Source organism: Prorops nasuta, unplaced genomic scaffold, assembly GCF_024137725.1.
Source record: "Prorops nasuta isolate Cenicafe-Biocafe unplaced genomic scaffold, Cenicafe_Pnas_1.2 PNAS00002, whole genome shotgun sequence".
In the NCBI taxonomy this organism is placed as follows: Eukaryota; Metazoa; Arthropoda; class Insecta; order Hymenoptera; family Bethylidae; genus Prorops; species Prorops nasuta.
The window spans coordinates 9,134,450-9,148,084 of record NW_027116799.1 but is presented as its reverse complement, the minus strand read 5'-3'; the positions used below and the strand labels follow the sequence as shown (position 1 = coordinate 9,148,084).

The following is a 13,635-nucleotide window of genomic DNA, read 5'->3' as shown; positions in this document are numbered from 1 at the left end:
CAGCACACTTGACTAAAAATTGTCTTATAGACATCTCTTAGCCCGGTATTCATAGTCGTTACTTATATTTAAATCTGACTTAAAGTATCGATTTTTTCACCTAACAGTAATAGAAAAAGATAACCTATGCTTAAGTCGGTCTTAAATATAAGTAACGACTATGAATATCGGCCTTAGTCATCCAATTGACTAAAAGACGCCGAAAAGATGTCTTTAAGTCATTTGGTGCTATATGGGTATATATATATACTTTTACAAATAAGCTAACACAAAAATTAAGTAGCGAAATGCTTGGAACTGCATTAAAAACTTGGATCAGGCAACATAGAAGCAACAAATTTAAGTGGTATAAACAAAATCATTTTTAACATTAAAAAATAAACTATATTAGATTAATGTATACAGAAAATTTATATAAGAAAGAGTGTTTTATAGTTCAGAATATGTAGGCTCTCTATTTACATATATAGAATATTTTATGACTTCTTTTAATAATGAAAGAGCATTGATAATTTAATATGATCTTTTTAAAATAAAAATTAGTCACAAACTGTTTTACGAGTTTCATTATTGGATATGGGTACTCATAAAATAGTTTTTTCTAATTGCATGAAAATAGTTATGAATTACATCAGAACGTACTTATAGTTATATTTTATTTTATAATTATATGTTTACCAATTGTAATTCTTTCGATTCTCTCAATAATTATTACTTATTTTGTAGAATTATAAATCGTTTTCTATAAAATTTTTCTATTGATTTATTTATATATTTTAACAATAAAAGTGAGTTTTCATTATTCTAAAGAATATTAAGTAGCATTTACCAATTTTCATTGCCCTTTGTAAAATCCTAAACCATCTCATGGTCCTTCCATGCCTAGCGTCAGTAAAGATGAATAACACAAGACTGCAAACTAAGAGGTTTTAAAAGATACCAAGGTTTGAATATGGTTTCATAAGTAAACTTAATCCCATGAAACTGAATTTGCCGATAAAACCCCTTTACTATACGTGTAGTTTACGAGTTATTGAAGCTTTCGTGTGCTGTAATGGCGGTTTTTTTATTTTTTTAACGATTCGCATTGTTGACGGTATTCATTGCATTCTCTACTTTTCTAAATAATACCAGTGTCATTAATTCCTATGAAATATTTCTAGTAAGAAAAATGGTCCCAATGTCATAAAAATGACCGAGTTTCTGGTTATAACGGCATCACTGGAACCAATTTTGTTACCTAAGTACTAAACCCAACTTAGGGCCAATTTTCCACTTATTGGTAAAATTTATCTGTTTGTTAAATATTACAAACTGTAATTAAATTTAATTCAATTTTAAGTTTTACCAAAGGGATAAATTTACCACGACTTTTATCAATCGGTGGAAAAACTGCTTCTTAACAGATAGTAAGTACGCGGAAGTCACTCGTGGCTCACGCCTATCTCATCATTGCCCTAATTAATAATTAATCACCTGGAGCACATGAGTAATCAACAATTTATTATCGATCGTAGATTAATCATAAGATAATTTTAATGATCATTTTTAGGATAATTCTTATGTGATTTGACTACTCTCAAGAATTAATTTAAATATTAACCCTTAACGAACGAATGCCACCATACTCGCGACATTGATGTCGCGAGTATGGCGGCATTCGTTCGTTAAGGGTTAAGATTTATCATTAGGTGAAAGGTATTTGCATCGATTTAAATATTAAATTCTTTCGCTGTTTACGTTCTCAGAAAATTGATATGAAAAATGATAGTTTTAACATGCGTATTTCCTATATTCCCATTTAGGGAAAGTGAAAAGGTAAATTTTGTACTTTAATCTATGAAACATTCTTACTGTTTAAATAAAAAACAAACGAATCATTAAACAAAATAAAATCAAATTATTAAAAAAGAAAACGTAAAAATTACTGACCTACTTCAGAAGTTATAGTATTTCAAAAAATGAAACTTTCACCCATATTCAGGATCCTTTTCTATGCAAAGTACTAAGAAAGATGTACAGGTACTAGTCGCGTATAGGTGATGTAAAAAAGCCTCTGGAGGACATGAAAAATCTAGATTATCTCTTTTAACGTAATACAAAATATGGAATCTTATAGTAGCACAGGAATTATGGTCAACTTTGAAAATTAGGTATGATTGAGTATAGAAAATCATAAAATCGTATGAAAATAATAATTGTTTGAACAGTGAATCAAAATTTTTATTAAATATAAATATGTAATCGAAATTTTAATACAATTAAATTAATCAGACATAAACCCTATACTGTCATTTCTATGCCTGCTTTGAGTTTTATATTTGCTTATCGTACTTTGTCGAATTAACGGAAGTATTTTTTGCCCGCTCTGGGGTAAAGCAAACTCGCCAAATGGAAGAAAACTATCATAGTTCAATGTTGATACGTGTTGACCGGCCTCAAGAACAGGTAATTGAATTCGTTGGTTATTTTCTATCACCGTGTAGCAATATGCTAATTGGTAAGTGCGAGTGATATCGGCAAAACTGCATACTATTTCTGGTTGACAGAATTTTAAAGGATTTAATTTACATGTAATAATTTTAGGTAGATCCAATTCATGTAAGCACAAAATATCTGAAATATGAAAATATGTGGTAAGAATTAAGTTTTCAATTTTTCCAATTTTAAATAACAATCGTACACTTGCAATACTTACTTCTGGTGTTAATGAAGTCTTTGTGCCTTTCAATCACAATAAAAAATAATGACTGACAAATTGAATAAAATACAGTATGCTCTTTCTTCGTATCATCGCAACCGTAGCTTATTGCATCTTGTATGGCGATATAATTATGTATCCATTTTGCCATTTTCAACTGTGTAGCTTGTACTATAGTAGAAGAAGCAAAAACTGCTGTTGCGAGTAAACTTCTTATATAAGCTAAGGATGACTGACGAATGACAGAAGATACATTAGGATCAGATGCCTTTTGCCACAACCATTCAACAAAAGATTCGATTATAACAGGCTTAAAACTGCATATATATAACACAATATACTGTACATATTGACTAGCATATGTAGGCAATATGATTGCTTCACATATTTTCAACATATCAAAATATATTTTTCTTAAAGACTCTACTTGTAAAACATCTTTCTCAAAGCAAACATTGTGTATATAATTTAAAACTAATTCTATACAAATATCTAAAGTATGTGCCATTAGATGTATTGTAGGTGTATTTGATTTTTCTTGATTTTCATTGCTATTATCTTCATTATGATCTTGGGACATGTTTTCACATTCATTATCATCCTCCATTGCTTCATCCTCACATTCACTTTCTTCTTCAACTTTAGGAATATTAACGTCTAATATCATCAACCTACCAATAAGGAATTCAAATTATTCTTTCTACTTAAAAACTTCATAAAAAATCTATATACTTACCTGTTAATAATTAGAGACAAGATATCTAGCTGCAGTTGTGGAGCATATTCTGGTATTTGCAATAATGCATAAACATAGATTTCATGAGTATGTGTGTCATGGGTCATATATGGAAATTTAGCTCTAATTGATTGAAGCAAGATTTTACTTGACCTGAAAGATAACATTTATCAATTATTTTCAGTTTAACAAGAAAGTTTTTCTTTATGTAAACTTACAGTGGAATAACTTTAAGAACTTTTTGAAAAATATCATGTATGTGTCCTAGCTTTATCTTGTCTTGTTCACTACACTCTCCAGCTACCCATTCATTTTCATTTTCCTCTATATTTAAAAGAAAAATATATTTAAATGAGTAATTTTATAATACCACCCATAAGGAAGTAAAACAATTGCACTCAACTCACCTGGCTTTATTTGTACAACTAAATTACCAATTATAAGTTTAACGTGGTATGACTGTAAGCACATTAAGTCTTCTAAACATTCTTTGTATGAAGTTAATGTTTCTGACGATAACTTAATCCACTTTATTTTCAGTAACGCTTCTATAAAAGGGCTATGAACAGGACCAAATAATACTGCACATTCCTTTACTTGAATTAAAAATTCTAATAAATCACTGTCCTATAAAAAAAAAACAATAAGAAAATAGTAAATAATTTAGCTGTTCTCAGAAATAGTAAAAAACAGATATGATTATACCTTTATAGTATAAGTTTGAAGTATTGAGAGTAAATTATTGTATTCTTTGTTGCTTTCCCCAGACTCAAAATTCAGTATAATTGTTCTTAAATCTTGGGGTAGTTTGAAATAAACTTTATTCGCTGGTCTTGAGAGCTTAGATCTAACTCCTGGGGTCTTTAAAATCGATGACACGCTGCTAATTTTTGAAGAAACGACTGACATCTTGCAACGATACAGACAGCAGCTCGTCCAAAAACATTACTAACTAACTACCCATGCGGCCATGCATGCCATATTGCTACTGCATGCCGGCCATGCCTTGGCTACGTTCGTTAATGTCCTGCCAGTACTGAAAACCAATATTTTACGTGACATACGCTGTAGGTAGAGTTTTAGTACTCGCAGTGAATAAACGAACGCAACACTATGCTGCTCGCTTGGACTGATCAGTCAATGAGAAAACCAATCAGAACAAAGTGTATAGAAAGATGGTTAACCATATTTTATATAAAATCGGTAACTCTAATACTGTGCTTATGCCGATCACATTTGTTCAGATAGATATCAAAAATAAATAACAAATCTTTATGCTTTTGCGAAAAATATTATTCAGTATTGTTAATATTTTCGGAACAAAGCATGGAGTTGACAATGCTAAAATTGTTTGTTGAAAAATTATCTTGTAACGATTCGATCAAAGAAGATAAATGTTGAAAGTGAACAAGGATTACATAGATAGAGAAAAGACAGACCAACTGCCGTTTAGGTTGTGGATAAATTCACCTACTTTGTCACTTATATATAAGGCAGTTTGGAAAGCTATGAAATAAGATAAGGCAAAAGCAATACAAAAAACATTATTGGTCGATACCAGTAAAATTTTCCCACTTTTACTTACTAGTCAGCTTTCGATCGAGGTCTTGGACTACATTTAGAGTTACCGAGCCAAAAGTACGCTGGTTGGGCAGCTAACAGAGCAAGAGCTTTAGTAGTTTAGAGCCAGTATCAGTTGGAAAAGCAAGCAAGCCTTATATTTAACATAACTGCAAAAATCTAAAAGTACAAATTTTTGTTGGCAGTATTTCAGATTGTTGCTTGTTATGTTGGATATGAGGCTTGCCTGATTTGAACTGACACCGGTCCTTATATTGTTCTTGCTCTGGTTGGTGCTGCACAGACTTCGTATGCTTTTAACAACTTAGATGTATTGCACCTCTTTTCGGCAGCACCTGTGTACCATATTTAGATGTTAAGTACATCTTAAGTTTACAGACAAGAATTCTAGTAATTTCAAGTAATAATTGCTTTCGATTTGCTGAATTTAGAAGAAAGCGAAAGGACTGAATACCGAAGAGCTGAAAGGAAAGAGCTACAAGAAGTGGTGCTAGATCCATTACTAACGAATAATGGGTTTGAGATTTCTACCGTATATCAACAGTGATATTTATATGCATCTTGTGGAGATATTAGAGCCCAATTTAGAGATGAACAGAATTAGTGGTCTTACCGTACAAAAACAAGTTATTATATTTATGTGAAGTTTTAAGTTAAATTACACGTAGAGCAGCGTACGGCGAAGCACATAGATAGGATTATGTGGCGTTGCGCGGATTTGTGAACTTAACGCAACGCAATCTTATGTGCTTTTTACCGTACGTCGCTCTTGCGTGCAATTTAATGTAAAATTTCACGTAAAGCAACGCAAAACGTTAAAATAATGTTATATGTGTATTGCGCTAAGCGAATTATTTGGCTAAGCATTGTATGAAATGGTGACGCCACTGTTCGAGGTCTATTTCAAGCTACGCCATAATCGATCTGCCGCCTCATCTCTGATGAAATTTAACTTACCTTGCCTTTAAAATTGAAAGAAATATAGAGAGTATTGATTGTATATGATGATACAAACATGAACATATCTACATGTTATGCGATACTTTAAACAAAATGCAAATCATTAACATACGTAGAACATGTGTTTTTTGTCACACAGTAATTATCTTAATCTTAGATTTTAAACGGAGACGCGTGCATGCGTGCATGTAAATAAATCGTTCGAAGGGGGGAGATTGGGATTTAGGAGCGAATGCTGAGTACGTTGGGTGAGGGACTGAGAGGATTTTGTTTCTATGAGTGTGTTTTTAGCATATAAATATTCTATTGACGGTATGCTTTCAAATTAGTTTAGCTTCTTGAGTGCATGTGGCTTCAGCTTCATCCGAAATGACTGAAGTAATCTACAAAAAAAGGATAAAAAATAAACAAATTGATGAATCCGGAACATTCATATCATCTTTGACGGGCGTGCAAATGCTATAGTGATAAAGATATGGATGTTGGTAGATCTAGCAAGAGTGTTAAACATTCTAATAATTTCAATAAGGTAGATTACCTCGCTTATGCATGCTTTTATGTCCTTTGTTACTAATGGATGATGCGTAAAATCCGAAAGACAAGATTGAAATGAAAAAGCAATGAATGTACATATCATAGATTTTATTGAAAATTTAAAAATATTCTTTGGAAGTACATCAAGGATCAAAATAAAACGGTATATCCTGTTGCTGCTGTATCAATGTGGCAAGGGCAGATTCTAGATTTTCCGGCAAGTGATCCAAAAGCATTCGTGGCATTACGGACAATTCAAGAAAATCTTCGGGCTCTGCCCATCTCATTTCGTACTTTTTCTCTTTATCATTTCTTTTTCTATTATTTAAGAATATTTGTTAACAAAATTAGATGTTTAACTAGTGAAAAATTCATAATAAGAATATACTTACTTATTGCTATTTTCCGATTTGTCTGTATTCTTACACCTTGCTAAATGTAAAATTTTGCCTGCATTATATAACCTGACGCTAGAAAATCGTCTTCTCGTTAAATCCCGTTCAATGGCGCTGTTATCCTAAGAAGAAAGAAGATTCAATGCAATGCTATAAAGATAGACGGCCACTTGCTGTAAACGTTACGGTAGTACGTCGACGGTCATATATATATGCATGTGTGTATGTGCTTGCCGTCGAGTCACTACCGCGTCTCTTGATTCTCATTGAAGTAACGCGGAGACTGTTGATGCAAATCAGTAAAAGATATGAAAATAAATTACCGATTGATTCGCTGTTTGTCCTTGAAGCAATAGCGGACGTTCGCCAGGTATTGAATTTAACAAATGATAATTCGTCCAGGTTTTATTAAGATCTCTTTCGGGGACACCGAATAGCGCGTATCCAAATCCATTCAGCACTACTCTATACTGAAACATGTTGCATCAAGGATATAAATTAGTTTTTTGTCTCTTGAATTTCGATATGCACAGTTACATGGCAAAAAAAAATGACAAATCACCTTCGGTAATCGGCAAGCTCGCAGCGTTAAGAGCAAAGACGTTCGGAAATTTTCTGTACTGTCGACGCTAAGTCTCATGACTAAATCATCTCCGAGGCCAATAGTTAAAACAAAGTCCTCGGTTACTTTAGCCGCTTCCCGGCTAAGAAGTCCGGCTGTTCGACAAACGATTTTTCCATTGATTGATTTGAAATCGCATATCGATGTGCCTGCTGCCAATACTTACCAGGCGTGGCGAAAGCGTATATCCTTAAACCTGGGTATAACGGTCGCAAAAGCACCCCCAGGAGCACAGCAATACCAGCCCCTAAACTGTGACCTGTCGGTAAGATGGGGGAAAGAAAAAAGTGGAATTTAACAAACGACAAACAATATTGACAATACCTACAAATTATTGTCCAAGTTCTCCCTCTCTCTCTCTTTTCTCTCTACCTGTGAAGGTCAAGTGATAATTGGGATAAGTCGCAAATGCACTTTCCAGAACTTTAAAATCATTGAGCGTTTTTAATATGACTTTGGCTCCTATTATCATGCCTTTGTGCGCCTGTAATACGTAATCACATCAAAGGTGATCAATGTTGAAAAAAGTAGGGGTGTTATACGTACCATGCTACCAGGAGGAAGACCTTCGGGTTCGAAGGAGTCTGAGGCGGCAGCAATATCCGTTATCAAATCACGTAACGATAAGGAACCTCTTACAACTACAACAATACTGGCAGTCTTATGGTCCGCAATCACCAGGAACGGTACCTGCGAATCGAAACAAGCATGTCCTTTATATTGTATACAATTGCGCAGGTAAAATTCTTCCGGACTGAGTCTGGCTCGGCCATGTACCTCGCATAAATGGTTCTTGAATGACGCAAACAATATATCATCCTCGGATACGTCCGACAGGTGTTTCACACCGGAGAGATTGCAGAGACAGCAGTTATCGTCAAGTACGACGTGGCGTTTTCTCCTGAAATCAATGACGATCGTAGAGCTTCTTCGGATGTTAAAAGAAACGACCATGTTCTTTTTGCCGGAAACCAGTATGGTAATGGTGCAGCGAACATTAAATATAAGTAAATATAGGTACTACACGTGTATTATTGGGGGAGCAAAAAAAGCTACTGGCGTGTACTATGCGTCATGCACTTGCACGCAAGCAATGACATAAGGGAGTTTTTTTCTTCTTTTCGTGGTAATTGAGTTTACCTGAAGCAAGCGCAACAGGTCATGCCCCGGATCAGAGTGAAACATCCGGTGCAGATGTGCCGATAGATGACGAATAACCAGCCGTAAGAAGCTATCGACAGCTGAAGATGGTGATGAGCGTTCTCCAAGGTCATCCAGCTGGGAGTACCAGCGAAGATACTGCTAGCATCTGCAAAAAATAGGAGAGAGTCATTGAGATGAATATACAGTATACATTGTATGTACTCTTTGGCCTTACCGGAAGTATAATTTGGACGATTTAGCAGATTTAGTCTCCGCAATTCTCGAACTTGCCGTTTCTGTCTGACCCTCAAGAGTATGCACCCAGCCAACACATCTGAAGGCACCAGGTCCGTTCCTCGAAAGAGCGCGCTCAGCAAACCTATCATAAAATTAGCATTTAGCAAGTGAGAGATGTTTATCCCGTTTCACTCCAGACTGAATCTTTCCTCTACAATTTTTTTAATCCCCGTCATTTTTGATTTGCGTTTTTAATTATCAGCTATGTACTGTATAAAAATAAACTATTTCTATATATATAATATTGAAAATTTCAACTTTTTTTTTAGTTCAATTCTTTTTAAAATACTTCGGGTATTCGTTTAGTTCAAGCATTTTCACAAGATCCTTTCCTTGTTTTTTTACAAATTTGTCAGAATTTACAGAAAATACTTCAAAATTTATGCATATACATGAATAGATTACGCAACTGATAATACTGGGTTAGGCTAATTTGCTACAAAATCGTAACTTGAAAAGAGTGCCGTAGCCGAGGGTTAATTTTACACCAATTTTGTAGTAATAACTGCACACCAAGTTCTTCTTTCGCAGTCCACTATAAATTTACAACGACAACCGTGGGTTACATAGCTAGTCATTATTGCCAGTACAATTGCACAATAAACATTCGCACTGTATACAATAATAAAATTACGCACTGAAAAAAAGTGACTTGATTCAAATGAATTCTTGCATTGAATAGTTCCAATGAAATAATTTAGTTAGTTTTAATAAATAACTGAATGAATTAAAAACAAAATATTTTATTCAAATGAAATTGATTATTGTCAAGTTAATCATTCCAATGGCATTATTCGATACAAGGATTTATTTGAATTAATTAATTTTGTTGCAGTGCGCCCCTTACCAGCGACATGTTGAAAAGTTTCGTGAGCGCTCTCGTCCTGCCTCATCCACCAGAGAAATTTGAAACGTCGCATCCAAATTCGGGAGGCTCTTCCGTGCTCGACGGAGTCCTCGCAGTCCTTCTGGTGCCATCTAATGGATCCGAGGGGATCAAAGACTAGCGCGAGGCCTACCATGCTGAGACCGATTAGGATCCAATCGAAGAATACCAGAGCCTCCACCACTGTAACCGTGTAATGCTCGTGGCTGCACTCGACATGCTTCCCGAAGAGCCAGAGGCTGGCCAAAATGTTCCATCCAATTTCAGGAAGAATCAACAATATTCTGCAAGTAGGAAAAAAACTATAGCGTTCGAACCACGCAACTGAGAACGTTGACAAATATCAACTCGACTTACTTAACGGTTAAAAGAGGTTCGACGGATCGACGAGCTGCAGTGTTTGTTATGGAGCCCTTGGCGCTTTGTCTGACGATCATAAATATCAAGAGGGTAACGATTCCAAGAATGGTCGACTCGCCAACGAGGTAAACACGAACCAATTCACCTCCCGATCGACAATTCCACGTTTCCTCGTAATACTTGACGCTTGCGACACCGATCAGTATCAACCTGTGTTTATACACACACAGACACACACATACACACAGAGATATATATTCAGTGTCATCAAATATCTAACTGTAAATTAACACCACAGAAGCAGTTGAATTACTCACCATACGACGCGAATGAGAATTTCGAATAATCCTGGGTACACGAGGTCGTCCGTCGCGGCCAACCATTTTCTTCCAAACAGCTTTAGCGCAGGCATTTCCCTGTTGAACAAAGCCTCTTTCAAAACGGACTCCGTTAATTAAGCGCTTATCCAACTTTCCGCTTGAGGCATCAATGAAATTTCAAGTGTATAATAGGAAGAGACGAAGCAGTGGTACAAAAAAGAAGACTCTGTTTTAGATCGTGGTTAACAACAACAGTGCGTCGTTCGCATTATATACACGGTACCTCCGAATTGTTCCGTTGGCTTGGCTGAATCGCCAAGGAGAACGCACGGTGCGGATCACAGAGAAAGCGTCTCAGGAGGAGAAAGTCATTGTCTATCCCACGAAACGAGTGATTCTATTGACACGAGACTGACCGCGCACTGTAGATACTCGTGGACCGTGACCTTCGTATTCGGTCAAACATGGTCGATTCCTCGCGTGAACGCACGGGGCACAAGGAAGAAAGCGGTAGGCGCTCGTGCGACCGATAGGGACAGCCACGCGAACCGAGGAAAACTGAGAGAGTGTCGCGACTCGCGGCGCGGAGACTGGACCGACCGAACTCGATTGGAATTCAGCTGGACTGGCGTCGTCGTCGGGTCGACCGGAGTGTAACCCGGCCCGGTCAGAGTCATACAGGCTTTTGTCTCGTGCGATCAACAATCAATAAAACTGTCTCGCTCTCGATTATTGCCTTCGTTAGAATTCTATATATATATACATATGCACACATGCGTGATATATATACAAGGAAAAATGCTACGAGTTTGAAAAGATTCCAAAGCCGATTTAGCATACTAGCGGACACTGGAATACTCGAACCGGAAGTGAAGGAGGAAGCGAGGAAAGGGAAGCAAGGTCCATCTGCCGGATCGAGGCAGAAACAGATGGAACAAAAAGCGTGCAAAAAACTAGATCAACTGGTTCTAGCATAATAACTCGTAAGGTTACCTTCTTTGTAGATTTTCGTGATTTGTTTTTTCTCGGTCATCACCGAGGTACAACGGTAGCTGGGGAATGCGTGGCCGGGCCCGGAACGACCCGTCGCGTCACTCGGGAAAGGAAGGAGGCAGCAGTGCGAGCAGCAGCAGCAGCAGCGGCAGCAGTAGAAGGATGGCACTGATGGGGCAGAGACCAGACCCACTAGACCCAGTCGCGACTCGCGAGACAAAAGCAAAGAGACGCGTAGCGAGCAGGAATAGCAGGATGCACCACCGCGCTAACCTACACCGCGGGCGAGTAGGTACAGTCGGAGTCACGGAGGCAAGCGAGCAGGCAGCGCAGGCAACAACCGGATGGAAATCGGCGAAGCTGCACAGGCTGCACTCGATGCATCGCTGCAGACCCGTTCACCTTGCTCCGTGTGGTTGCCTGATTGCCTCGTCGACCCGCCGGCGAGGCCTCGCGCGTCACACAACGCCAAACTGGACTTTCCCTCCGCCCGCTCACGCAACGACACAAACAATCACGAAAAACCTCAACAGCTGCCTCATCCCCCCTCCCCCACCCCTCCCAACCCCCCTTCTAACGTGTAAACACGCTAATCGTCTCCTCTCTCGTCCACCCGAGAGACCAATTAACGGCTATTTTATATCTATATATATATATATATATATATATATATATAGATTTACAAATTGCAGAGGAATCCACTGATTTTACGTAAGAGGATATTTAGGAGGGAAAAAGCGGAAATGCACGAAACGACGCATTCTTTTCAACGCTTTCGTGGCGAATCGGTGCACGCTCCAACGTTTATGTGTATAATGTTATAGCGTATATATAGTTTATATATACCGACTTTCGTCCCGAGAAATCATATTCCATAATTGTCGAAAATTGCATTGTTGCGCTTCTGGGGAAAAGTTGCTTGCCACTTGCCTGGACAGAGTACGTAAATCAAAGGCGATAATTAGATCGCTAAAACGTGCAATGTAAATTCTATCGAATTAACGTAAATTACGCGTCGTAAAGCTGCCTTTATTACCGCTATTTCAAACTAATGCGAGTGACTAAAGGTGAAAGCGATTAAGTTGCCTTGCGTCCAGCGAGCGATGCGGCAGCTGCAGCCGCTCTATCGAATAAATTTCCGAGTGGTCGAACACGCGAGTTAAATGGGTCCGCGGCGCGCATTTGACCTTCTCAATGAGGCAAGAAGAAAACCGATACGATGCCTCGCGTCGCTGAGATAAACATTATATTATGAGAGAGTAACCGATATATGTTTGGTAAGAGCGTTATATAGTGTGTATGACTTTCACTTACCGACAAAGTTGCAACCAGCCTCCTCAACGGGTTTGTGCATGTATTACGCGTACACGTAGAAGGCACATGGCGCGATGGCGCCCCTCGCCTTTCTTCTTATTCTTCTTTTTCGACTCACCGCGAGTACACCTGTAAGCTGCAACTATTATACTGCACCACCATTTTTTTATCTTCTAATATATACGTATCACTTTTAATATAACATATAATTGTACCTAGCATTGAAGTTATTCGTTGAAATATATAGTATGTATGACTTTTGTAAGAATAAAGTTGCAATCAGCCTCCTCAACGTGTTTACGTGTCATACCACGCGTACACGTAGAAGATACATGGCGATGGCGCCCCTCGCCTTTCTTCGTTTTCTTCTTTTTCGCGTCACCGCGAGTATCTGTATTGGAACTATTACTGCACCAGCATTTTTTTCTCCTCTAATACAGGTACATAATATATTTAATATATATTAAATTATATCTAACAAATATTGAAGTTATTCGTTGAAATATATGTATGACTTTTGTACGAATAAAGTTGCAACCAGCCTCCTCAACGGGTTTGTGTATTACGCGTACACGTAGAAGGCACATGGCGGTGGCGTCCCACGCTTTTCTTCTTATTCTTCTTTTTCGCGCCACCGCGAGTATACCAGTGCTGCAACTATTACTTCACCAGCATTTTTTTATCTTCTAACATACATATCATTTTTAATATATATTTAATTATACCTATATAGTATTGAAGTTATATTCGATAGAATGTAGAATTTTACACTTTTTTACGAACAAAGTTGCAA

The 13,635-nt window shown here is 37.2% G+C and overlaps 2 protein-coding genes across 7 annotated transcripts; both read right to left on the bottom strand.

Annotated features, from left to right (window-relative positions):
- Positions 1-2,204: 2,204 nt before the first annotated feature.
- Tif-IA (RNA polymerase I-specific transcription initiation factor RRN3 homolog Tif-IA) lies at positions 2,205-5,163 on the bottom strand. Of its 2 annotated transcripts, none has more exons than XM_066733674.1 (7): positions 5,023-5,163; positions 4,143-4,473; positions 3,845-4,064; positions 3,656-3,761; positions 3,438-3,590; positions 2,684-3,372; positions 2,205-2,616 (listed from the first exon to the last, which is right to left on the bottom strand). In XM_066733674.1, exons 2-7 carry the CDS (start codon positions 4,344-4,346, stop codon positions 2,267-2,269), a joined length of 1,722 nt encoding a protein of 573 aa, XP_066589771.1. In that variant the 5' UTR covers positions 4,347-4,473; positions 5,023-5,163; the 3' UTR covers positions 2,205-2,266. The 2 variants fall into 2 exon arrangements, with proteins under 2 accessions (XP_066589771.1, XP_066589763.1); XM_066733666.1 differs by having other exon boundaries at positions 2,699-3,372; positions 5,023-5,159.
- A 1,436-nt stretch (positions 5,164-6,599) lies between these two features.
- LOC136775569 (diacylglycerol lipase-beta-like) lies at positions 6,600-13,243 on the bottom strand. 5 transcript variants are annotated; one of them, XM_066730495.1, is made up of 15 exons: positions 13,058-13,243; positions 12,843-12,971; positions 10,533-10,631; positions 10,213-10,425; positions 9,817-10,139; positions 8,908-9,051; positions 8,670-8,838; positions 8,307-8,430; positions 8,076-8,219; positions 7,902-8,013; positions 7,696-7,788; positions 7,470-7,624; positions 7,231-7,377; positions 6,905-7,029; positions 6,600-6,830 (listed from the first exon to the last, which is right to left on the bottom strand). In XM_066730495.1, exons 3-15 carry the CDS (start codon positions 10,625-10,627, stop codon positions 6,656-6,658), a joined length of 2,019 nt encoding a protein of 672 aa, XP_066586592.1. In that variant the 5' UTR covers positions 10,628-10,631; positions 12,843-12,971; positions 13,058-13,243; the 3' UTR covers positions 6,600-6,655. The 5 variants fall into 5 exon arrangements, 4 of the variants coding, with proteins under 4 accessions (XP_066586592.1, XP_066586573.1, XP_066586565.1 ...); XM_066730476.1 differs by lacking the exons at positions 12,843-12,971; positions 13,058-13,243 and adding an exon at positions 11,529-12,015; XM_066730468.1 differs by lacking the exons at positions 12,843-12,971; positions 13,058-13,243 and adding an exon at positions 10,819-11,187 and having other exon boundaries at positions 10,533-10,692.
- Between the last annotated feature and the right edge of the window lie 392 nt (positions 13,244-13,635).

What these genes read in the sequence shown, in the direction of transcription:
- Tif-IA (XM_066733674.1), bottom strand. Translation starts at nt 4,346, where the DNA reads ATGTCAGTCGTTTCTTCAAAAATTAGCAGCGTGTCATCGATTTTAAAG. An exon ending in AGTTGTACAAATAAAGCCAG is followed by an intron (nt 3,762 to 3,844) that starts GTGAGTTGAGTG and finishes TTTTAAATATAG; the next exon opens with AGGAAAATGAAAATGAATGG. An exon ending in CAGAAGTAAGTATTGCAAGT is followed by an intron (nt 2,617 to 2,683) that starts GTACGATTGTTA and finishes TTCATATTTCAG; the next exon opens with ATATTTTGTGCTTACATGAA.
- LOC136775569 (XM_066730495.1), bottom strand. Translation starts at nt 10,627, where the DNA reads ATGCCTGCGCTAAAGCTGTTTGGAAGAAAATGGTTGGCCGCGACGGAC. An exon ending in TCAAGAACCATTTATGCGAG is followed by an intron (nt 8,220 to 8,306) that starts GTACATGGCCGA and finishes TTCGATTCGCAG; the next exon opens with GTACCGTTCCTGGTGATTGC. An exon ending in GTCTTCCTCCTGGTAGCATG is followed by an intron (nt 8,014 to 8,075) that starts GTACGTATAACA and finishes TACGTATTACAG; the next exon opens with GCGCACAAAGGCATGATAAT.